The sequence below is a fragment of the Dendrobium catenatum genome, unplaced genomic scaffold (assembly GCF_001605985.2).
Source record: "Dendrobium catenatum unplaced genomic scaffold, ASM160598v2 fragScaff_scaffold_299, whole genome shotgun sequence".
NCBI lineage: Eukaryota > Viridiplantae > Streptophyta > Magnoliopsida > Asparagales > Orchidaceae > Dendrobium > Dendrobium catenatum.
Genome location: NW_021318761.1, coordinates 31,307 through 56,465, shown reverse-complemented (window position 1 = coordinate 56,465; position 25,159 = coordinate 31,307). Strand labels below are relative to the sequence as shown.

At 36.8% G+C, this 25,159-nt stretch overlaps 1 protein-coding gene across 1 annotated transcript; it reads right to left on the bottom strand.

Annotated features, from left to right (window-relative positions):
- Positions 1-3,674: 3,674 nt before the first annotated feature.
- Positions 3,675-3,992, bottom strand: LOC110101139 (RING-H2 finger protein ATL72-like). Its single transcript, XM_020828929.1, has one exon. The coding sequence runs from the start codon at positions 3,990-3,992 to the stop codon at positions 3,675-3,677; it is 318 nt and encodes a 105-aa protein (XP_020684588.1).
- Positions 3,993-25,159: the final 21,167 nt, after the last annotated feature.

The following is a 25,159-nucleotide window of genomic DNA, read 5'->3' as shown; positions in this document are numbered from 1 at the left end:
TCCTCAAAAAATTCTACAAAGTCTTCCTAATTGACCAACATATTGGGAATGTCACCCAACTTATCCTTTCATCATCAAATCCACCACCTTTCTGCTTCTCCATCCACTAAAAATATAGTGAATGACCCTTTCCTCTAATCAGGACATGACATGCTATCAAATATCTTTTAATATTCTAAGTGACAAGTTCTCTATTCCAAAGAATGTCACACAAATCAAGTCTTTAAAGAGGAATCAAAATAGTCTCACGGTAGGACTATTTTTATTAATCTTTAAGGAGTAGAGAACCAAAAGGGACCATTAATATAGTTGTGGAGACCTTATTGGTCGTTCATGAAGAATCAAGTGGCAATTTTTATCATTTCCCAATATTTAATATAATGAAAGAGCCACTAAATTCTCAAATATATTTTAAAATAAAATACTATAAATATCTTTCTCTTAGACCATTGTACTTATGATACATATTCTCTTCTCTTCCACTTATATAAATATTTTAAATAATATCGATATGCATATGCAAATATAAGGGCGAGTCATATCTCAACTCAATGAGTACATTGTGCATCTAAATGAGAAGCCTTTTTTATCATTCTCTTACACGATAGGAAAAACGTCAATTTTTTGTGGGAAAATGGTCAAAATCCGTCAGAACTTTGTACTTCCAGCAAAAATATTTACGCCGGTTCAATGCGCGCCGGAACAGTGTTATCGCGTAAAACTTTTCGCCAGAAAAATTTATGGTGAAAAATTCGTCGAAAATATTTCCGGCGAAGATAAACTATGCCATAAATATATATATAAAAAGAAAAATAACCTAATCCCGCTGAAGCCCGCATCAACCCGCTGAAGCCCCCTCCCACATTGGAGTTTTTATTTGGTCCGGTGCAAGGACCTAGAGGAAGGTTCGGTTTTGCCTAAAAAAGTGCAAATACCGAGTTTTTTGAAAAAATACCGAGTTTTTCAAAAAACTCGGTATTTGCACTTTTTACCTATTTTTTGCTAAAACCGAACCTTCCTCTACATCCAGTGAAAGAACCTAATAATTGCTCCCCACATTGACCCGTGACCCGCTGCCCGTTCCGCGTTACCCACCTGCAGCGCTTGCGCCTAGCGTGGTTCGAACCCCCACCCTTCAACATTTTTGCTGTCCACCAAACCACCAGGCCACCTTTGCAAAATGTATAAACCGGTAAGTTATTTTTTATTTATATTATTAAAAATAGAAAGTATTATTTAAAATAGTTAATATATTACTCTCTCTCTCTCTCTCTCTCTCTCTCCTTTTGTTTAGGGTTTTCATCACACACAAATAAAATGAAATACTAGAAATATCTTTCTCTTAGACCATTGTACTTATGATACATATTCTCTTCTCTTCCACTTATATAAATATTTTAAATAATATCGATATCCATATGCAAATATAAGGGCGAGTCATATCTCAACTCAATGAGTACATTATGCATCTAAATGAGAAGCCTTTTTTATCATTCTCTTACACTAATGGAAAAACGTCATTTTTTTGCGTCTATTTTTTGTGGGAAAATGGTCAAAATCAGTCAGAACTTTGTACTTCCAGCGAAAATATTTACGCTGGTTCAATGCGCGTCGGAACAGTGTTATCGCGTAAAACTTTTCGCCAGAAAAATTTCTGGCTAAAAATTCATCGAAAATATTTCCGGCGAAGATAAACTACGCCAGAAATATATAAAAAAAGAAAAAAACCTAATCCCGCTGAAGCCCGCATCAACCCGCTGAAGCCCCCTCCCACATTGACCCGTGACCCGCTGCCCGTTCCGCGAGACCTACCTGCAGCGCTTGCGCCTAGCGTGGTTCGAACCCCCACCCTTCAACATTTTTGCTGTCCACCAAACCACCAGGCCACCTTTGCAAAATGTATAAATTGATTCTTCCACAAAACTTTAGGTCATGAAGCCTACTTTTCAATTACCAAAGAGGCAATAATAATTGCCCTATAGACCTACACAATTCCGGCGCAAGAATGTTGAGATATGACCCATAGTAGTTAATGATGTGAGTGATGGAATTGTGTAGGTCTATAAAGCAATTATTATTGTCTCTTTGGTAATTGAAAAGTAGGCTTCATGACCTAAAGTTTTGTGCAAGAATTTATGCCCATCAAACAATTATAAATGAAAGTAAATTTTAACATTAAAGTTGGATTACTAATTTTTGATTCACTTCCTTCACGACTCTGATACCCTTCTTCTTCTTGCTCTAATCAAGGCATGCTAGTTTTGGATATTACAACATTCCCCACTTATAAAAATTTTGTCCCCAAAATTTACTTATAATATCTACTAATAGTATGCTATCATGAGATATGCTAAACAAAATTATGTTATACTTTAGCAAAATATTATCTTGAACTTCCTTCAGCATAATATATAACTAGATAAAGAAAAACATCTAATATAATGTAACAATGTTGAATCAAAGCACAAACTCGTAGTCAAATATTCTTCCTTAGTAAATTTTGTGTTTAAGCTATAATTATTGACTCGATCATCTTTTGTTTACCATAATTCTTTTGTGGAGGTGCTCCTTCTAATTTCACTTCTCCTAAAGTCTTTGATCCAACATAGGGCAATACACTGCTATGTTTCCAAGCTAATGATATCAGTATCAAGTGATTGAGTCCAACAAGCATTTACTCTTATAAAACCTTCCACACTTATCACAATCTTTCAAAACTATACATGTAGCTACACTATTAACTCCAATAAGACTAAACTAAGGCTTCTCCCCATTTGATCCTTCAGACTAATTATCATGCACATTCTCTAATTTCTCCCATCTTGGAATCTCGATTTAATGAGATGATAATAGACAATTAAATAGATATTTAAATCTTCACTTACTAACATTATTAACAATAAACTATTCTCATTTCACTAAAAGAGCTACTAAAATCCAAATTCATTTTAAGAAGAAATAATACAACTATTGCAATTAAATCTCACCTATTTATACATCTTTAATTAATTGATATAATTAGCCTTTTTTAAACATACCATGTTAGATTAAATCCTTTAGACATATTTTATATCAATTGTTTGTTCGTAGCTAATTAAGTCTTAATACCAAATAACACATGATGAATAGTAGCATGTGCTACTATTCACATAAAGTATTTTAAGAAATTGGGTGTGAAAGATTTATTTATACATCAAATAACAATGATACTCTTTCTGAGGTAATATGTTTATATAGATTACATCTAGCTAGAATTTGATAGTTATTTAAATTTACAAAATCCATTTTTTTATCATTATTTAGAAGGAATTAAAAGCATATTCAATAGTTGTGTACACCAATCATATTTATATATGTCAAATAATCACACAATCAAACTGTTTTAAAATCTCATCCAAACAAAGCCTATACTTACAAATTTGAGGTAAACAAATGCATGTAAAGGTTTACAAAATAATAATAATAATTAAAAAAAAAAGCACATTATAGATCCCAATCTACTTCCTTGATACAATATATATATCAGGAAGTCTGGAGTATACTACTTACCACTATGATTGTTAAAAACCAACTGTATATTATTATTATTATTATTATCACCCTTAATTTTTTTTCTTAAACAAGCAACTAATTCACCAATGTTCTTGATAGATGACCAAACATAAACCTTCATGTTAAACCTCATCCACCTCTGCCGCCACGAATGGGCTGCCATCCACCTCTGACATTTGTTCCCCAACAAGAATGCAGGTAGGGACCTCAGACCTATCAAGGAGCGAATGACGGCAAATCGGGCATGATGAGTGAGAGGAAAGCCACATGTCAATGCATTGAACGTGAAAGCTATGGTTACAACTTGGTAGCACTCGGACCTTCTCTCCATCAGTGAACTCAAAAAGGCAAATAGGGCATTCAGTTAGCTGATCGTTTCCATTAGATTCATAGATTGACAACGGGATCTTCTGCAGGGCACAATTGTTCAGTCTTGTCATCGCTAACTGCGTCGCCGTTGCCTCTGTCGTTTCGATCGAGAGCCATCGACTGCAACGTGTGCACACCGAACAATAGAATACAACTTTAGCGCACATACTAGTGCGTAAACAAGCACTGCTAAAATTATTACTAGGTTTTTATTGATGTTGAATTCTCCACCACCACTGATGTCGATGGGGTTGCTCTGAATAGACGGATATGGAGATAGGGTATCCATCATTGTCTCGAGCAGGCTCCTCATATGACCCTCAGAAGTTGCGGAACCTACTTAAAAAGAGAAGGTTGTGAAGTCTAACAATAAAAAGAAAACTTGTGTTAAAATATCCTGATGCATTTTGATGTTAAATACCAAAATAACGATGCAGTGGAGGAGATAATACCAAGCAGATTTCTTGCCGAGCACTAAGCCAGATTTCTCTAAAGTTGTCCACGAGCAGCTCCACTGCAAATCCAAGCCCCTCTACCTAAAGGAAGAGCCAAGCAGCCACTTTCCCTATCTTCCTGTTTACCCTCTCTCCAGCTCCCTCAGCTTATGCTTCTGCACAGGTTAGTCCACAAAGCTAAGACTTATAGAAATCAAAACCAATTAAAAGGAATTACTTGATTAAAACGAATGGTAGTTAAGACATGACAGTTAAGACTATATATGTACAAAACTGTAAAAGACAAAAGAAAATAGGTGAATTTAAAAGTAAGTAAATAAAAGGAAATCATGAGTCATTGCGTGATCTAAATTTATATTCGGTCTATCTTTTCTTAATTGGCTTTTTTTTCATTAAATGGCTGGAGTTCTTACATCATTTACATTTAATCCTTATGTAAATATGCTCTCGTTGGAGAGATGTCCTTGTTTTTTTTTTTAATTTTTATTGAAACCCAATATTGGGGATACTTTTTAATTCAAAAAAGAATTATAAGTGGATGGATAAGTCACTGCTGCTCATAGAGCTATAATAAAAGAGACAAAAAAATAAAGAGAGTAAAAGATCCCTGTCGAATTACAAAATATGATTGAAAAAAGAAATGATAATGAAATGCAAGTTAGGAAGGAAGTCAAAACCCAAAAAATCAAACAAGCCCAAAGCTGAGATAGACATAAAGCCCCATGGAACGTTAGAAGGTGGCAGCAAAGTCATGTATTGAAGTGCCAGCAAACACACCTACAAAGTAAACCAAATACAAAAAGAGAAAGAAACCACTTACTAGAGCAAACGTAGACACACAACCCAGCAGGCGATAGCAAAGATGATGTCCAAGTTACAATGCTCACAATAAAGCAGAATAGCCTGATAAATCATCTAGAATATAGCACGAGAGGAGACCAACAAAATTGGTTAAAAATTATACTTAGAGGAACCAAAACCTGCAGCAGAAAAAATGAGCAAACTAGTAAGTGAATCATCAAACAAAAAAAATCTACCCCATAACCAAAGAACTCCCAACCAAACACTGAAAATAACAAATGATACACCAAGAGAAACCTGCTAGCAGAAAGAAGTTACAAAACACCCACATCACTAAACTATTTTAAAAGCAAACTCAGGGAGATAATCATGTAAAATAGAAAGAAAACTACCATCAGTAGTTAAAACATCTCCAAAAACATTAATCTAAACCAAGAACATTAACCTCAAACCCAAGAAAGCAAAACACACAGGCTTCCTAAAACCAAAAACCCAAATTGAAAAGAATCAAAATTGTAGTCCAATCCAATAGAAAACTAAAAACCAAACAACAAAACTAGCTCAAGCCACACACCATAATTACTGCAAACATCAGATCAATAGCTCGAACCAATAATAATAGCCCTAGATCCAAGGAAGCAGAAAACACAAGCACCTAGAAATAGCCTTAAAACCCTAGTTAGAAGGGAATCCTAAAACCAAAGTCCAATCTATCAAGGATTTTAGAAAGCAAAGCATAGCATCTAAATGAAAAATTCTAACTAGAAAAACCACAAGGCTACACTTAACCCACTACGGAAGATGCAATTTCAAAAAAATCACCAGACAAAAACAACAAGACAAAATAAAACTACACTGATGAAAAAACACCAACAAAAAAAAACCACCAAGCTACACCAACTTACCAGTCAACAAGTAACAAGGAAATTAAAAATTTAAAATGAAAATAGAACCAAGTGCATAAATAAATTCATGTAGCTATGAGAGAACAAACCAAACACATTTGAAGAAAGCTTTTTGTTGTCTGACGTAAGGCAAACTAAACTTATCAAATCTCATTGAACCTCTCGATAAATTAATATTATTAACATATGGTAGAGTTAAGTGATGGATAAGATAAAGCCATTTTTTGGAAGCCAATTAGCACAACAATTCTCCTCCATCCAAATATGCATAATTTTAAGATATAATTTGAAGTTCTAGAAGATATAATGAAGAGAAGCATTACTAAACTTTTTAGAAAAAAAAAAAAATTTAACTAATCGGAAAGAATCAGATTTAATATAGAGTTTGTGAAAGTTGCAAGCCATAAGCTGGTTCTTGGCCTCAACAACAATAACATTACACGGAGGAATGGATCACAAAAAGAAAAGAGGAAATTACCATGATGATCTCTAACAATGCAACAATAACTAGCTCTAAACTAAGAAATAGAACCATCTATATTTAATTTAACCTGATCCAAATAAGATTTTTTTTCCAAAAATAATAATTTTGGAGAGCAAATCATTGTTATCTAACTTGAAAGAAACCTATAAAAAGGAATGCCATCTTTTCCTTCCTTCATATTGTTTAAAGCAGAGTAAATTGGAAGAAACAAGCTGTTGATGAATTTTATGCTTAAGGCCAACGATAATACTGTCAAAACATATCTTGTTGCTAGAATTTTTACAATTATTTCGTTCTATCCAAAAAAGCTAAAAAATAATCATAGGAACCCCATTAGAGATATGGCTAGTAGTTTTTTTTTTATTATTTTTTATTATTCTTTTTTTATGGAAACAATGAGCAAGAATACAATGGCATTTGGTATTATAAAGGTTCATGTTTAGCCCCAAAGCATTATCCAAAAAATACTAAACATTAGCAACAATAGGGCAATCAGTGAAGACATGTTTAATAGTTTTCCAAGTTGTAACAACATTGGCATTTAGAGGTAATGAAAAAGCCTTTTTATGGAGCATTTACTCAATAGGAATAAAGCCTTTAAGAATTTGTCATTCTAAAATATATATGCCATAATGGATAATGGAGTTCCAAATTTTATGAAGAATAGGGTTGGAAGAATATTTCAACCTAAAGGAGTAAAAAACATCTTTAGTAGAGAAATTACCATCAACAAACAATTTAAAGATATTTTGATGTTTAGAAAATAAGTTTATAGGGACATCACAAATGTCAAGAACAATAGAAGAGGGAATGTGCTCATAAATAAAATTTCCATTTACCATTCAAATAAAGTTGGAAACTTTTCATTTTGAAAAGGGGTAATTGTTAAGAATAACATCAATATAACTGTAACCCAAACAATCATCTTGGAAAAAATAATAGCAGCCAAAATCGATTCCGTATTAAATAATATTCTCAACAAATAATTTGACTTTACAAATATAAGAGCAAAAAGAAGAATGTCCCCTCTTATAAACACATTGGATGGGATGAATATTATTGCAGTATTTTTTATGAATGAAATTGGCCCATAAGGCATGATTATTATGATATTTTCACCACAACTTGATATAAAATTATAAGACCATATTAGTGATGGATTTAAAACCTACATCACCCTCACCAAAAGAACCAGTACAAGAGCTTCAAGACTTCAAATGAATCTTTTAAGGTATTGAGAAGAACCCCAAAATATATATATTAAATAACTTATCAAATCTATTGTAAACTTCCAAGGTAGGGGAAATTGTTTGACATAAATAAATCGACATAAAACAAAAGACACTTTGAATTAAAATAAGTCTGACAATCATAGAAAGTAACTTAAACTCCCAAGTAGAAAGCCTATTATGAACTTTTTGAAAAATTTTATCAAAAAGAAAAGATTTATTTCTTCCTTTATAAAGGAGAGTGCCTAGGTAAAAAGTAGGTAATGATTGCTTGCAGAACCCCATCAAATGAGTAGAAGAGTCAATTATATTCTGATCCATTCCTTTTTAAGGAATGAAGGTGCATTTATTTTTATTAAAACAAAGCTCTAATTCAGTACCAAAATACATATGGAAAAAGATATAGCTTCTTAATACTTTTAAGAGATCCATTGTTGAAAATAGTGATATCATCAACAAAGCTCAAATGATAAATAATCATAGCACCAGAATTGATGAAAGCTAATCCTTTGTATTTAGAAAACATAATCTGAAGGCCCCCTAGAGAGAGATTTATCTGCAATAATGCATGAATTAGGAGATAAAAGGTTTCCCTGTCTAACAACTTGAGTATCTTAAAAAAAACCTTAAGATTTACCACTGACAAAATATAGTACCAAATATTCTCAATAATATTGCTAATAATGGAAATGGAAGAATTATTTTAGAATGTTATAAATGAAAGACCAATTGATATTATCAAATGCTTTTGATATTATGTCCAATGACATTATGACTTATATCATGAATAATCTCTTAAGTAAGCAACATGTTATCTGAATTACATCTCCCTTTGACAAAGCAAATTAAGTACAATTCATTTAGCAAACCTTGGTCTCAATCTATTTCTATCTTTTGGAAGAACATTTGTTGTATAATTATTCTCTTATTTGACGGATCATTAATGACTATTGTCCATTGGCTAGTTGGATTAAATTTAAGTACATTTCATTTTGCAACCCTTGGTCTCAATCTATTTTTATCTTTTGGAAGAATATTTGTTGCATTGCTAGAGACATTAATAGCAAGGTTTTGTTTACTATTTCTTCCAATGGTTCTCTTTCTCTGTATTGGGATCCTTGGTGTAAGGGGAATGCTCTTCATGAGATGAAATTGTTGGCATTAATCTAGATCCCTCTTGAAGTAGAAGCCTATTGGGGGATTGGATTATTAATGGTTGTTAGAATTGTCCTGCTTTTAGAACTTATGCTATTAGTTAGGATGTTTCTTCTATTCATATTGGTGATTGGAAATCTTATAATATTTATTGGAATGGTGTGTCACTTCTCCTTTTTATAATGTTTCATAATGCTTTTTATGATAACTTACTAAAGTGGAATAGTGTTCTTACATTTGGCATACAAGACATGCTATGATATTTTCTTTTCATGCTTGGATGACTATTTTGAAAGGTCTTAAAACTTCTGATATCCTTACTAAGAGAAATTTAAATGTTGATCCTTCTTGTAATCTTTGTTTAAATGTTGAACAGAGTCATAATCATCACTTTTTGAATGTTAATTTTCCTTCTGCATTAGTTCAAATTTTTTGTTAGTTATAAATTTTTTATGTTTAGGCCTAATTAGATTCAATTACTAGATTTTATTTATTCTCTTAATTTGGATTATAAGGTTAAAAATTTATTTTTCTTGTTTGTTTGTTGTTCTATTTATTTTATTTGGTAAGAAATGAATAATAGGATATTTGATAATAAGCAGTCTAGTGTTGAGTTGGTTGGTTATTTTATTAAAAAACCTATGCTAGATAAAATTTTTGTTAGAATTTCTTTCATTGCATTAAGAATTTTTTTAATTAAAGGATATTTTTGTTTTCACTTATTGGTTCGGTGGTATTTTATTTCGATGTTTTGTGTTTGGGTTATGATGTTTGGGATCTCCAGTCTCTTTTTAGAAGATGTTTAGCAACTAGGTTTTCTTCCTTGGATGGTTATCCATTGCAACCAATGATTGATTTATCTTGTTTTATAAATTTTTAGTAGGTTTTCACGTTTTCTGAGTTTGAATTCTTATTCTTTCAGGAGCTTTGGGTTTTCTAGATTGAAGTTGCTTTTTCTTAAGCTTCTTCGATTTAGGATTCACTACAGGAAAATAGCTTATTTCCGACGGAATTTCCGGCGGAAATAAATTCGTCAGAAATTCCGACGGATTTTCCGACGCATTTCCGACGGACTATTTCCGACGGAATTTCCGGCGTATTTCCGACGGAATTTTTGAAGTTATTTCCGACGCATTTTTTGTTAGCTTTTCCGACGGACTTTCCGGCGGATTTCCGACGAAATTAAAAATTTTCTGTAAAATGATAATTCGTAATATTTAAAATTATTTATTTTGTTAAATAAAATATTGCTAAAATAAAATAAATTAAAAAGTTTAATAATTTAGTGTTAAATTAAATATAATTATTATTTTGATCTTAAAAAAACTTAGTTTTTAAATAATGTAATTATTCTAAATTATACTAAATTAATTATTTTAAATATAATTTAAAGTAAACCATTATAAATTAATTTAATTATTATGAATTTTATTAAGTTTATATTTTAAATCAAAATATAAACTCACATTATAAATATTTTAAATAAATTATATTAAATATATTAATTATTTTAATTTTTTAATATATTAACTATTTTAAATAATACTTTCAGTACGTACTAATATAAATAAATAATAAATCGGTTATTTATATATTTTGAAGGCTGGCCTCGTGGTTTGGGGGCAGCCATTCAACTGAACGGCGGGGGGTCGAATCCCGCATGGCGCAGGCAATGCGGGCGGGTCGACGTTGGTCACGCGGGGTAGTTGCTTTTTCTTAAGCTTCTTTGATTTAGGATTGCAAGTTCTTTATTTGGTTTCAGTGATTTTTGATATTGTGTCCATTATTTCATATTGGTGTTGGTTTCTTTTATTTTGATTGTGCATTTTAATTGTTTGCTGATGTTAGTTTCTAGAATTTTTAAGTGTGATGTTGGCTCTCTGATTGAAGTTGTTGGTTGCTATGTTACCTTATGTAAGTGGAGGATTTTCCTGTGCCCTTTTTTCGTCGGCTGAAGTTGGGTTCTTGTTGTTTTGAGATTTTAGTTGGCTTGATTATACTGATAGCTCTCAGATTGTTAGCAGTTAGTACCTTATTGATTTGTTGTGGTACCTTTTGAAAGTGGTGGCATTTCTTGTGCCCTATCTTGTTGGTTGGAGTTGGTTCTTGATGTTTTGAGAATGCATTTTGCTTGGCTTCTCGTGTTGAATTCTTAAATTCTTGAGTGTGCTATTGGCTCTCTGATTATCAGCAGTTGGATCTTAGCAGAGTGTCGCTTGTTCCCCTTTTCAAGGATTCCTTCTATTCTCTAAATTTATTGGTTGGTAGGGCCGTGCTAACATTATTATTATTTTATTTGCCTATTTTTTATTATTTCGTGTCTTTGTTCTTTTTAGAAGATAGTGGTGTAATTTTATTTCTTTTTTTTAGATTTTTTTCTTTAGTTGGCCATTCTAAGAAAAAAATTATTCTGTGCGGAGGCTGGAGACGTCCGGAGACTAATAAAAATGCGTAATTTCACTCCAAAAATATATCGCACTCGGTACCGAGCTCAGTACTTGTACTGCTTGCTACCAAATGCAGAACTGGATGGGAGAACCATCCAGTGTCCGCACAGAATAATAGCTCCTTTCTAAGGCATCTCTTTTTTTCTTTTGCATTTTTTAAAGTTTTTTTTTTCTTATTTTTCTTACAAAAGTTATAATTGTTTTGTAAATGTAATAATAAAACTGGACATATTTGCATCTACACCCTCACCGCCTCAAAAAAAAAAAAAAAAAAGTCTTTCATGTCATGTCTTAACTACCATTTGTTTTAATCAAGTAATTCCTTTTAATTGGTTTTGATTTCTTTAAATCTTAGCTTTTTGGACTAACATGTGCATAAGTATAAGCTTATGGAGCGGGAGAGAGGGTACAGGAAGGTAGGGAAAGCGGCTACCTGGCTCATCCTTTAGCTAGAGAACTTGGATCTGTAGTGGAGCTGCTCATGGAGAATGTTAGAGAAATCTGGCTTAGTGCTCGGCAAGAAATCTACTTGGTATTATCTCTTCCTCTGCTTCATTATGTTTGTATCTAACATCAAAATGCAACACGATATTTTAACACGTTTTCATTTTATTGTTAGACTTCACAACCTTCTCTTTTTAATTAGGTTCCACAACTACTGAGGGTCATATCTGAGCTAAACCTACATCAAGAGAGAAAGGAAGAAATATATAAGCATTAACTTAGAGGAAGGAACACACAGATATGATGGCTTCGGATTTCTTCATTAAAGTTCTAATTCGCTACAGTACATATCTTTGTATATATGTAGTGAGGAGGAGTCCAGAACATTCTTCTATTAAACATCATTTTCTAGAGGTAATAATGTTTGTTGTTGTCAGGAAGAAGACGTAGTGGGCATATAATGGCTTTGCTTGCTAACAAGCCCCCTCAAACTGACTATCCTTAGGAAGGATAGTGAGTTTGGTGCGTAATTGCTGGAACTGAGGGACTAGAAGTGGTTTAGTTAGGATATCAGTGGGTTGATCTATAGAGTGGTTGTGCTGGACGACAACTTCCTTGTTCTTGATGTGGTGGCTGATGAAGTGATAGTGAATCTTAATCTGCTTGGTTCTCGCATGGAAGACTGGGTTGTTGGCGAGTGCCATTGCGGAGGTGTTGTCATAGAACAAATTTGTTAGATGATGATGCAAGGTGTCGAAGTCAGTGAGAAGTTTACGTAGCCACGGTATACCGGAGGTGGGGACGACTAACGCCCAATATTTGGCTTCGCTAGAGGACTTGGCGACAGTGACCTACTTTTTCATGGACCAAGATATCATATTATCTCCAAGAAAGGTGCAAAATCCTGGAATGGATTTGCGATCTGTTGGATCGGATGCCCAGTCCACATCGGCATAAGTTTGGAGTGTGAGATTACTGTGGAGAAACAGAAGACCATAGTGGATAGTTCCTTGAGTGCTTGGAAGTGGCTTGGATTGGGATCATGCATGTGCTAGAGAATTTGATTGGTGGCGAATGTATTGTTTGGTCTTGTTATAGTCAAGTACTGCAAGGAACTCATGGCGAGCTGGTGGTAGTAGGTTTAATCAGGTGGGGATTAGTCTGTGGCTGTAGGGGGGGGAGTGTTTGAGGGTAATAGGAGTTGGGGCTGGTTTGCAGTTAAGGAAGCCACTTGAATTGAGAATATCTTGGGCATATTGCTGCTGGTCTAAGAAGTATCCATGAGGTGTTGAAGGGATCCTTATGCCAAGAAATAAGAAAACCTGGGCTGGTTCTTTTAGGGAGAAAGCAGATTGCATCTTGGATAGAATTTGCTGTATTGTCGGCGTATCATTGCCTGTAATGAGCATGTCATCGACATAGATCAGTATATAGATGCTGATTTTTCTGGTCTTGTAGATTAAGAGCGATTGATCGAACTTGCTGAATTGTAAGCCAACGTTTTGAAGATGGGTTGTGAGTTTGTTATACCATTGCCTCGGAGATTGCTTGAGGTCATATATTGCCTTGTGAAGTTTGTAAATATACTTAAAAAATTGCGTGTCGACGAATACTTGCAGTTGACGCATGTATACATCCTCTTCTAAGTCGCAATGAAGGAAGGCGTTGGAAACGTCTAATTGAGTGACGTGGAATTCTCTTTGGAGAGAAATTGTGAGAAGTATACGAATGATTAGTAGCTTGGCGACGGAACCAAATGTCTTGTGATAGTTGATACCGAGCTGCTGCTCAAAGCCTTTGGCTACTAGCCTAGCTTTGTATCGTTCGATTTGTCCATTCGAGTTCCTTTTGGTGCGGTAAGTCCATTTACAACCGAGAACTAGATGCTTTGAGGGAAGGGGTATGAGAGACCATGTTCCCTACCGGTGAAGGGCTTGAAACTCATCGGACATAGTGGCACGCCTTTTTAGAGTTTTAGAAGCTTGAGTGAAGGAGGTTGGGGTGGAGGTATCAAGTGGTGTGGTTAGAAGATCGAAAATTGGTTTAACACCCAATAATGCCCAATTTAAATCGATTTTGCATGGGATGTGATAGTGGGGGGAGAGTGGGAAGGTTATTCGATTCAGGTGCTGGTATGTGGACGGATTCGGTGGGGGAGTAAGAATGAGGGGTAGGGCTTGCTGATGGGTTGGTGGGAGGTGATACAATAGGTATGGGAGTGGGGGTATTGTTGGTAGTTGATGGTAGTGTAGAGGTAGCAGAGATTGGAAGCAAGGTGAGTGGAGGGGGATTGGTATGTGGTTGAATATTTGATGAGTTCGTGGGGGTTATTTGGAATGGGAAGATGTTTTCATTGAAGACTACGTGATGGCTAAAGTATGTTTTTTTTTGTTAGTGCGAAAGTGTTGGTATGATTATTTAGCAAGTGAATATGTAGCAAGTGACCTTGGGGAGAGTTTATCAGGTGCTTGATTTTTGAGCCAAGGCAAGCACAGGTAGCCAAATGTGTGAAAGTGTTGGTAGGACGGAGGAAAGTTATTGAGAAGTTGGAATGGAATTTGGAGATTGTAGGCTTTGGTGGGTAGTTTGTTTATAAGATAATTGGCGGTGAGCAAGGCGTCGACCCGAAAGGAGTGAGGGAGATTGGCTGCGAGTAGTAGAGTTCAAGTTGTTTTGAGAAGGTGTCTATGTTTCCGTTTGGCTAGACCATTTTGTTCGGTGGTGTGGGGACAATTGAACTAATGTTTGATGCCATTATTTGAGAGAAATTGATTGAATTTGGCATTGGTGTATTCCCCTCCGCCATTTGAGTGGAGAAATTTGATTGTTGTTTTAAATTGATTGCGTATTAAATTTGAGAATTGCTGAAATTCGGAGAATGTTTCAGCTTTAGAGTTCATAAGGTATATCCAACAGAATAGAGTGTGATCATCAATGAAGACAACATAATATTTTTAACCATTCAGAGAGGTAACGGGTGCAGGACCCTAAATGTCGATATGGATTAGTATAAAAGGAGCAGTTACATCATTTGATCTCTTTGTAAACGATAGCTTATGGCTCTTGACCATGTTACAAAACTTACAGTAGATAGAATTAGTGGGAATACTAATATATGGTTCTAATTTAGCGAAGGTATGCAAAACTAGTTGGTGTAGATGGCCTAGCCGGTCATGCAAAGGTTGAGGGGATGTTGAGCTGGACTAGAGGGCATGATTGTGAGAGGTAGATGTGTTGGCAGATAGCAGGTAGAGATCATCGTGACTCCTACCACGAAGAAGGGTTTGGTTGTCCTGGAGATCCTTGATTTGGAAGTCAAGTGAGTCAAAATATATGGAGCAATTATTACCAGAGGTTAACGTATGAATAGAGAGTAGATTATGAGATAATGACGGAACATGAAGGACATTTTGAAGGTACAACTTATGGTTGGATTGAGGTAAGGGAAGGATACCGTTGCCAGTACATTGGATGGGGAGTGTGCTTCCATTTGCGATGGAGATCGAGTCCTACCCTTGGTAGGGAAATACTTACTGCATATTGGTGACGTCTGATGTGAGGTGAGACACAACCCCGTAGTAGAGTACCCACTCGGATGGAGAGGCGGTCAAAGCTTCAGTAAGCATTGCACGAGGAGGTACTGGTGTGTAATTTAGATTGCATCTATGCCAGCTCTGTGTAGCTATGTGTCTGGGCTTGTTATAAATTTGGAAAATTGGTCGAGAGGTTGAGGATTGAGTAGTAATGGGTTCGATAGATCCTAAATTGTGAGTGTTAAGTCCTCTACCTCTGACAGATTGAGACATCTGAGAGGAATTTCCTCTGCCCCAATTGGGGCAAAAATTGTTGTAGAAGGCAACATTATCCTTAGATGGGGTGGAGTCCTTGAGGATATGATTTTGGATATTTATCTCCTCACTGCAAAGTAAGGAGTAGACCACCCTGGAAGTTTGGCAGGTTCGGATGGACGTGCAGAAGGAGTTGTATGCCACCGGTAGTCCATTAAGAATGTAATGGATTAAATCTTCAGTGTCTACACGAGATCTGGTGGCCGCGATGTTATCTATTAACCCTTTAATTTGAGCCAGGTATGTTTGCATAAAACTGTCTCCCATTGTGACGTTATGAAGGGCATTTTTAAGCTTGATGTCCCGCGAGCGGTTGGTTGGTTGGAGCTAGTTTTCTAGCATATTACAAATTTCATGAGTTGAGGATAAGTTAAGAATGTAAGGTAGTATGGAGGGGGAGATAGTAGAGAAGACGAAGGATAATAGATTTTGGTCTATGAGCTTCCAAAGGCGTTAATCAGTGATGGATTCAAGCGGCTGTTGCTGAGTCCCGGTGAGGTATCCTTCGAATCCGTTGGCCGAGAAGAGTTTGAGCGTCTGCAATCTCCAAATGGCATAGTTCTCAATCTTGAGCTAGGTGGTAACGATTTTCTTGATGTTGGACATGAGAAATTTGCGGGGAGAAGGTATGGTGAATTCTGCCATTGATGTCGAGAGGGAGGAGACAGGTTGCGCAGCCTAATAAGTAATGGAAGCTTCGCGTTCAGACATGATGAGCTGAAGCCGTGAGGCGTTAATGCTCTGATACCATGAACGAAACCTGCATCAAGAAAGAAAGGAAGAAATATACAAAAATTAACTTAGAGGAAGGAACACACAAAGATGATGGCTTCGGCTTTCTTCATTAAAGTTCTAATTCACTACAATACATATCTTTGTATATATGTAGTGAGGAGGAGTCCAAAACATTATTTTGTTAAACATCATTTTCTAGAGGTAATAATGCCTGCTATTGTCAGGTGGCAGACGTAGTGGGCGCACGTTTCCTTTTCTTGCTAACAATATCGAGACTTCTAGAGACAATGATGGATACCCTATCTCCATATCCGTCTATTCAGAGCAACCCCAGCGACATTAGTGGTGGCGGAGAATTCAACTTCAATAAAAACCTAGTAATAATTTTAGCAGTGCTACTTTACGCACTAGTATGTGTTCTAGGGTTGTATTATATTGTTTTGTGTGCACTATGTTACAGTCGATGGCTCTCGTTCGAAACAATAGAGGCAACGGCGACGCAGTTACCGATGACAAGATTGAACAATTTTGCCCTTCTCAAGATCCCGTTGTCAATCTATCGATATAATGGAAACAATCAACTAAATGAATGCCCTATTTGCCTTGTTGAGTTCACTGACGGAGGGAAGGTCCGAGTGCTACCAAGTTGTAACATTAGCTTCCACGCTCAATGCACTGACATGCGGCTTTCCTCTCACTCATGCATTATAAATATTATTATTACTCCCCACTGGCTGCTTAACTATTACCTAATTAAGGCTAGTTATGATAATCTTTAGGGTATGTTCGGATGCAGGATTTATTGCGGATTTAAACAAGATTTGACCTAAATCCTGCCAAATTCCAAAAAAGGCACCGCTTCACGGCATTTAGACATTTTTGTTCTAAGTCCCAGATTTTGTAAATTCGATAGTTTGACTTATCGAGATTTTGTTGAAGAAACGCGATAAAGGGGTGAAAGATTGTTATAGCGAGCAAGTTCCCGTCATAACTTTTACTCCAATATTGTCAAACTATAATTATTTCCCATACTAAAGGAAGGAATGTCGTCGAAAGAGGCAAAAGATCTAGCGTGTAATGTAGGCAAAGTCAAATAGGTTGAAAGATTTAAGAGTTTTATATTAAAACAAGTTCTATTTTCAACTTGCCTTTGAAATTTATATTGTCATATTATTACAATGTCATTGTTTAAATAGAAGGTTTTGGTTTTTTTTTTTAAATTCTATAGATTGTGCCCCGAGACAAAAAAAAAAAAAAATTTTAGATTCTGCCTCTGCCTCATCATGCTCAATTCACCGTCCACCACCATACTAGATTTGAACGTCTCAGGTTTATTGGTTAGTCATCTATCCCAAAGACACATTGATAAAATGCTTGAATTAAAATTCAAAAAAAATATTTAAGGGTTGCAATGTGTTGTATAAATTAATACTTAAGTATAATAATAGTAGATGTTTGTTAACTATGGATGGCTAGAGTGCATTTACTTCACGATTTTTCTGATATTATATATATATATTATATATCTAATATATATATATATATATATATATATAATACCTTATAGTATAGTATATATTATATATTTATAATATAGTATCAAGGAACATTAGCGTCGCTGGCTTATTGCCAGTTATTGTATTTTGTGTTTCTGGTAGATATTACTTACAGGCTAGCTGTATGTTCCTTTTTGTTTCCGGTTGCACTTCTATTCTGGCAAAGGCTTGTGACTTTTTGATGCCAACTGATTATTTGGTAGGCACTTCGAGCTGAATGTCTATACATGATTTTATTTTTTTTGAGATGCTGGCTTCTGGCCCCGACTTAAGCTATGTTTTCTTGTAATTTTGCTTAGGGGGAACACAAAACAAAACCACCAGCTATAAGTGTTTTTATTTTGTTTTTCGAATAAGCCTTAGCGAGCCGTAGAGGCCGGAAGGTACCCTTTAAGACCTATGCACCTATTTTGCAAATCTTTATACGCGATAGCCCAACCGTGGCGTGGGTTTTAAACCAAAAAAAAAAATGGAAGTAGATTGGGATCTATAATGCATTTTTTTTAATTATTATTGTTATTTTGTAAACCATTACATGGATTTGTTTACCACAAATTTATAAGTATAGGCTTTGTTTGGATGAGATTTTGGAACTGTTTGATTGTATGATTATTTGACATATACAACTTTTTTTTTTTTTTTGACATATATAAATATGATTAGTGTACACATCTGTTGAATTTTTTTTTAAATGTTCGGTAACTGTTTTGAAAGTTTTAGTGATAAGTTATATTGTCAGCTAAAAAATAAACATGAATAATGTTTAATATTGCATCAGACCAAACTTTGAATTAAATAACTACTAAATTCTAGCTAGATATAATCTATATAAGCACATGACCTCAGCAAGAGCATTGTTGTTATTTCTCATATCAATAAATGTTTCAATGCTTTTATGATATATTATAAAAAAATTATCTTAATCAAGCATGAATCTCGAGGCAGAATCGAACCAGAAACTTCAAAAATTAAATTCAAGAGGATCTGAACTTCAATTTCAGTGAGCTTATAGTCAAACTGAGCGTCTCGGAAATACAAACTCAACGACACAAAATTGAACTCCATCTGAGTCCAAATGAGTCTGAATCGAAGACTCGAAGTGCTGTTGGAAGGTTTAAATCAGGATTTCAGTTACCAATCGGTCCCCGATTTTAACGAGCTTATACTCGAATTGAACGGCCCGGCGAGAAGAATCCAACGAGCCCAAGATTGCCGAATTGCAACATCACTAAGACCTTTAAATGTTCAACGAACGATGCATGATCGAAGGATTCAATATCGGCCATCCATTTGACCACTCTCTATTCGCCGCTGATCTCACATCTATTTACAAGCCCTGCCACTCCAGAAAAATTATAAATAGAGCCCTCTTTCTTCACAAGAGGACTCAAGTGAGAAGAGGGAGAAGAGGAGAAGAGAGGAAGGAGGAAAATCAGCTCCTCCTTGACCACTGCCGGAGTTCTTTCCGCCTCCTGAATACGCCGGAATTCTGCCGGATTTTTGGGAGACGCCAGAATTCTGCAATACTTTGTAATTTTGTTTCAATTTAGAGGAAACTGATTGTAATTTGATCATCCTTGCTTGTGGGACGAATCAAACTTTCTACATCAAACAAACAATAATGCTTCAACTAAGCGTGGCCCCATGGTTTTTTCCCTCTTTCGTGTTTTCCATGTAAAAATTATGGTGTTACTTTCCTTTCATATTTGTGTGCTGAATATTCATATAATACTCAGACGTAAAATTCCAAACTCTACCTCCACGTATATTCTAGCCCGCAACAGTTTGGCGCCGTCTGTGGAAAACACTATCCCACGAACTTCAAGTATTGCTGCTATGGTTAACAGACATAGCAGTTGCATTGTTGAAGCTTCTTGCTCCAACTCCCACCAATCCAGAAATCAGTCTGCGAATGTCCGACACCAGATGTCTACCTCGTTATATCTCGGGGGGCAAAATACTGCTGGAGAAGGAACCTCAGGACATTCCTTTGGAGAGAGAATTTTAAAGAGGGAAGAATCTCAGAATGATATTCTTCAACTCCTACGAGAGAATCAACTGCCAGCACTAGCACAACAGGAGGAAGTCCGCCTTCCTCGAGATCCACCATGGGTTGAAGGTGTTCATTTCAGACATCTTCAAGCACAGATTCATCCTCCTCTGCCTAGAAGACATCCTCAGTCACAACAGGATATTGAACTCGTCGACACAGCAAGTTCTACACATCCTCCACCCTCAACTCGGCAGCTTCACACTTTCCCGGATCTCCTAGAAGACTCTGCTCAACCACACGTTGTAGAGCTCCCTCACAATGCCCTGCATCACGAACTACGAAGGTTGGTAAGGAAAGAATTCCCGCAAGGGCATGCGAGACAAACTCTCCGACAGAGAGACTTCCAAGAGTCATCACCTCTAACTAAGGCCATACTACAACATCCCATTCCTGCTAGATTTAAAGTACCCAACATCGAATCTTACGACGGAATGTTCGGCCCATACGAGCATTTTGACTACTATAGAACCATTATGCACATTTAGCGAGCCTCAGACGCCCACCTCTGCCAAGTCTTTCCTGTCACCCTCAAAGGACAGGCTCGAACGTGGTTCTATTCGCTTCCGTATGGAATGATCCCCTCATTTATAAAATTGGACAATGCTTTTGTCGAGCAGTTCGTAGCCAACCGAAGAATTGCTAAGGATTCTTCTCACCTCTCCAGGATCCGCCAAAATGAGGGAGAATCATTGAAGGAGTATTTTCAACGGTTTTCCACTGTAGCTTGACAAATCTCAGGAGTAGATTCTGAACTGTTGAGAGGAGTCTTCCTTGGAGGCCTTCGCCCAAGCCCCTTCTATTTGGCACTTATGCGCAGCACTGTTCCTTCATATGCCAATTTAATTCATCGGGTAGAAGCTCAAATCTCGGCAGACTAGGCTATAAACGCCCATAGAAAATAGTTTGAGCAATCTACTAGGAAGCGCAAAGGTGCACCCAGGGTGGATAATTCTTCCTCACAACGTAAGAGGCAAGGGAGGAACAATCTTCCCCATAGGCCTCCATGGCCACGACGAGAACCTCGACAGGAAAAAGAGTACACTCTTCTCAATACGTCTCAAGAAAATATGTTAATGGCTATTCGAGATTAAGATTCGGTGAAATGACCACATCCTTTGAATCCAAATACAGGAAATCCGAATCAATACTGCCAATTTTGTCGTAGTTGTGGCCACACTACCGAAACATGTAGACAACTGAAGGAGGAAATTGAAAGGCTTATCCGTCAAGGCTATCTTTGATAATTTATTCGGGATCCACCTACCCGAGAGGAAACTCATCCTGTTGGGGGACAAGATCGATAATAGAGGCCACCGATGAATAACTGAATAACAGTTAGAGAAATTGAGATAATAGTCGGAGGCCCTTTGTTATCTGATAAAGTCTTTTTGGCTGTAGACAAAATTCTAACTCCAAAGAAAGCTCGTGTAGATTACTACGTCAACTTTGATGATTCTGATTTGGAGGGAGTAAAAACCCCTCAACAAGATCCGCTTGTTATCAATGCAGGTATAGGTGACCGATGTTACAATGTTAAGAGAATTCTTGTGGACAATGGTAGCTCTGTGGATGTCATATTCTACTCTACCTTCTTCAATATGCGTCTCACAAGAGAGAAGCTTCAATCCGCTGGAGGTCCTCTATACAAGTTTGATAATCGGCCTGTACGAGCAGAAGGGATAATCAGTCTCCCATTTGTAGTTGGAGAATTCCCCCGACAATCTACACACTATGTCCAGTTCATCGTCGTAAAGTCTGAATCATCTTACAAAGTTATCTTTGGGAGGCCACTCCAGTCGATTTTTGGGATTGTCGCCTCTATCCTTCACCTCAAACTGAAGTTCCATACTCCGATGGGAGTTAGTGTGGGATGTGGAAATCAACAAATAGCACAAACCTGCTACCTTAGGCAGGTCAAATCATGCCTGACGGATACTTTAAGCATTGAGGATTATGATCTCTGGAACGAGGACATTCCTTAGAGAGCTTCCCCTGTAGAAGAACTCACTACTTTGTCTATCTCTAAAGAATATCCTTCAAAGACGATACAGATTGGATCACTTCTCTCAGGTGATGAAAAGAAAGAATTCACAAATTTTCTATGAGAAAATCAGGATGTTTTTGCATGGAGCCCGGCATATATGCCCGGGATTGACCCTGAAGTAATTGTACACTCCCTTAAAGTTAATCCGACGTGCAAACCAATCATCCAAAAGAAATAGAATTTTGCACTAGATCGTCAGCAGGTGATCAAACAAGAAGTGGACAAACTCTTAGAAACCGGATTCATTTAAGAGGTGCATTATCCTACTTGGCTGGAAAATGTTGTCATGGTTTGAAAGGGGAGTGGAGTATGAAGGATGTGCATAGACTATACATATCTCAATAAAGCCTGCCTAAAGGACAGCTTTTTGCTTCCTCATATCGACCAGTTAGTCGATACCACCTATGGACATCAGATGCTGAGTTTCATGGATGCCTACTCTGACTACAACCAAATCAATATGAATCTGAGTGATGAAGAAGCAACATCATTTCAAATAGACAGAGGATTATATTATTATCGGGTGATGCCCTTCGGGCTCAAGATTGCTAGAGCAACTTATCAATGCCTCATGAATAAGGTTTTCAAAATTCTTATTGGACGTAATATGGAAGTGTACGTGGACGACATATTGGTAAAGAGTCTCAAAAAATCTCAACATATCTCTGATCTAGAGCAGTGCTTCCATTTGTTGAGACGTTACAATATGCGGCTCAACCCCGCCAAATGCACCTTCAGAGTCGCTTTTGGAAAATTTTTGGGTTTTATGGTAACCCACAGAGGAATCGAAGCCAATCTCGAAAATATCAAGGCATTAAAAGATATGATGCCACCTAAGAACATCAAAGAAGTTCAAAGGCTAAATGGGAGAATTGCTGCATTGTCTCATTTCCTGGCATGCTCAGGAGACAAGTATCTACCTTTCTTCAAAATTCTCAAAGGCACTTGAAGCTCTGGGTTCCAATGTACAGATGAATGCCAAGAAGCCTTTGAACAGCTGCAAAAGTATTTGGCATCTCCATCGCTGCTTTCTAAACCAATGCCTGGAGAGAAGTTGTATTTATACATAGTTGTTTCTGCCCAAACCATTAGTTCGGTCTTGGTACGAGAAGAAAATGCTGTGTAACGCCCCATCTACTATGTTAGTAAGATCCTTTCTGAAATAGAGGGGCATTATCCCTTAGCGGATAAGACAGTATTGGCACTAATTTATTCCGCCAGAAAACTACGTCCTTACTTCCAAGCCCACTCAATTGGGGTTTACACAAATCTATAGCTGAAAAGTATTCTGCAAAAACTAGAAGTATTGGGTAGGCTCGTCAAGTGGTCTGTAGAACTAGGAGAATTTGACATTCACTACTTGCCTAGACCCGATATGAAATCTCAAGCACTTATAGATTTTTTGGTTGAATGCACCGTCCCAGTATCCGATGTTCAACCAAGTACTTTGTCTTCTCCTCCGTATTGGACGTTGTATGTTGATGGATATTCTAGAAGTTCTGGTGCTAGGACTATAATTCTGTTAATTTCCCCATAGAAAACTACTCTTGAGTATAGACTCCGACTCAAGTTTCCAGCAACAAATAACACGGCAGAATATGAAGCTCTTATTGTTAGATTATGACTAGCAGTTGATTGTATGGTGCCGAACTTAGTAGTCCACACTGATTCACAACTAGTCGCCTCTCAGGTGGAGGGAGAGTTTGATGTCCACAATCCACAACTGGCCCAATATTGCAGTATTGTGAAACTACTCTTGGCCCGTATAGAAAAATATCAGATCGTACATGTTCTCCGAGAACAAAATACAAGAGCATCTGCTCTTTCAAAACTTGCAACATCAATGACGGGAGACATCTATAGGAGAAAGTGTGTTGAGGAGATCCACTTTCTAAGTATTCAAGGTCCATGGGTCATACAATCAATCGATGAATCATGGGAGGTGTCTTGGATCAATCCCATCTTATCTTTTATACATGATAGGGTACTGAACCCATGGCTGCAATAATACTTTGAAGACGAGCAGCAAATTTCATCATCATTGGTGGTGAGTTGTATAAGCGCGCTTTCACCAGACCATATCTGAAGTGTCTCCCACCTTCAGAAGCTGAATATTCACTCTAGGAAGTTCATTCGGGAGTATGCGGAGAGCATCTGGGAGGAAGTGCATTGGCTTATAAAATTATGAGACAAGGATTCTATTGATCTACAATGAAGTATGACTTGCTTGAGTTTATACGAAAGTGTGAAAACTACCAATTGCATTCTAATCTCACCCATACTCCAGCTCTGAAACTTGCATCACTTCAAAGCCCCTAGCCTTTTGCCCAGTGGGGAATTGACATAATGGGACCCTTCCCTATAGCCACAGGACAACAAAAATTTATCATCCTGGCTGTAGATTACTTCACGAAGTGGGTGGAAGAAGAACTCTTGGCAAGAATTACTGAAGCAAATGCCAAACAAATTATTATGAAAGAACATAATTTGTCGCTTCGGTATTCCAGCAAAGGTCATCACCGACAACGAAACTCAGTTTACTAAGAAGATCTTTACGTCTTTATGTAAAGATTTTCATATTCAAATTGTCCACATGGTCGTCGCCCATCCTTAAGCAAATAGGAAAACGGAGGTTACAAATGAAACAATTTTGAAAGGGCTAAAGACACGCCTAGGGAAGGCTTCGGGGCAATGGGCTGAAGAACTCCCAAATGTCCGATGGGCATACCGCACCACTGCCAGAACTCCTACAGGAGAGACTCCATTTAACCTCTTCTTTGGCACAGAAGCAGCCATACCAGTGGATATTGGGGTCCCGAGCAACAGAGTTCAGACCTTTAACTTCAGTAAAAATGAGGAAAAACTCAAGACAAATCTAGACCTCCTCCCCGAGGCAAGGGATGAAGCCTCAGTCAGGACCGCTGCATACCACCAGTGGATCGGTTGTCAATACAATCGAAGAGTAAAACCTCAAACTATTTCCATTGGGGACTTAGTTCTACGAAGCATCGAAGCTGCTGGAAAAGGCCCTCAATGCAATAAGCTTTCCCATCTATGGGAAGGTCCTTACTTGGTGCAGGTT

What these genes read in the sequence shown, in the direction of transcription:
- LOC110101139 (XM_020828929.1), bottom strand. Translation starts at nt 3,992, where the DNA reads ATGACAAGACTGAACAATTGTGCCCTGCAGAAGATCCCGTTGTCAATC.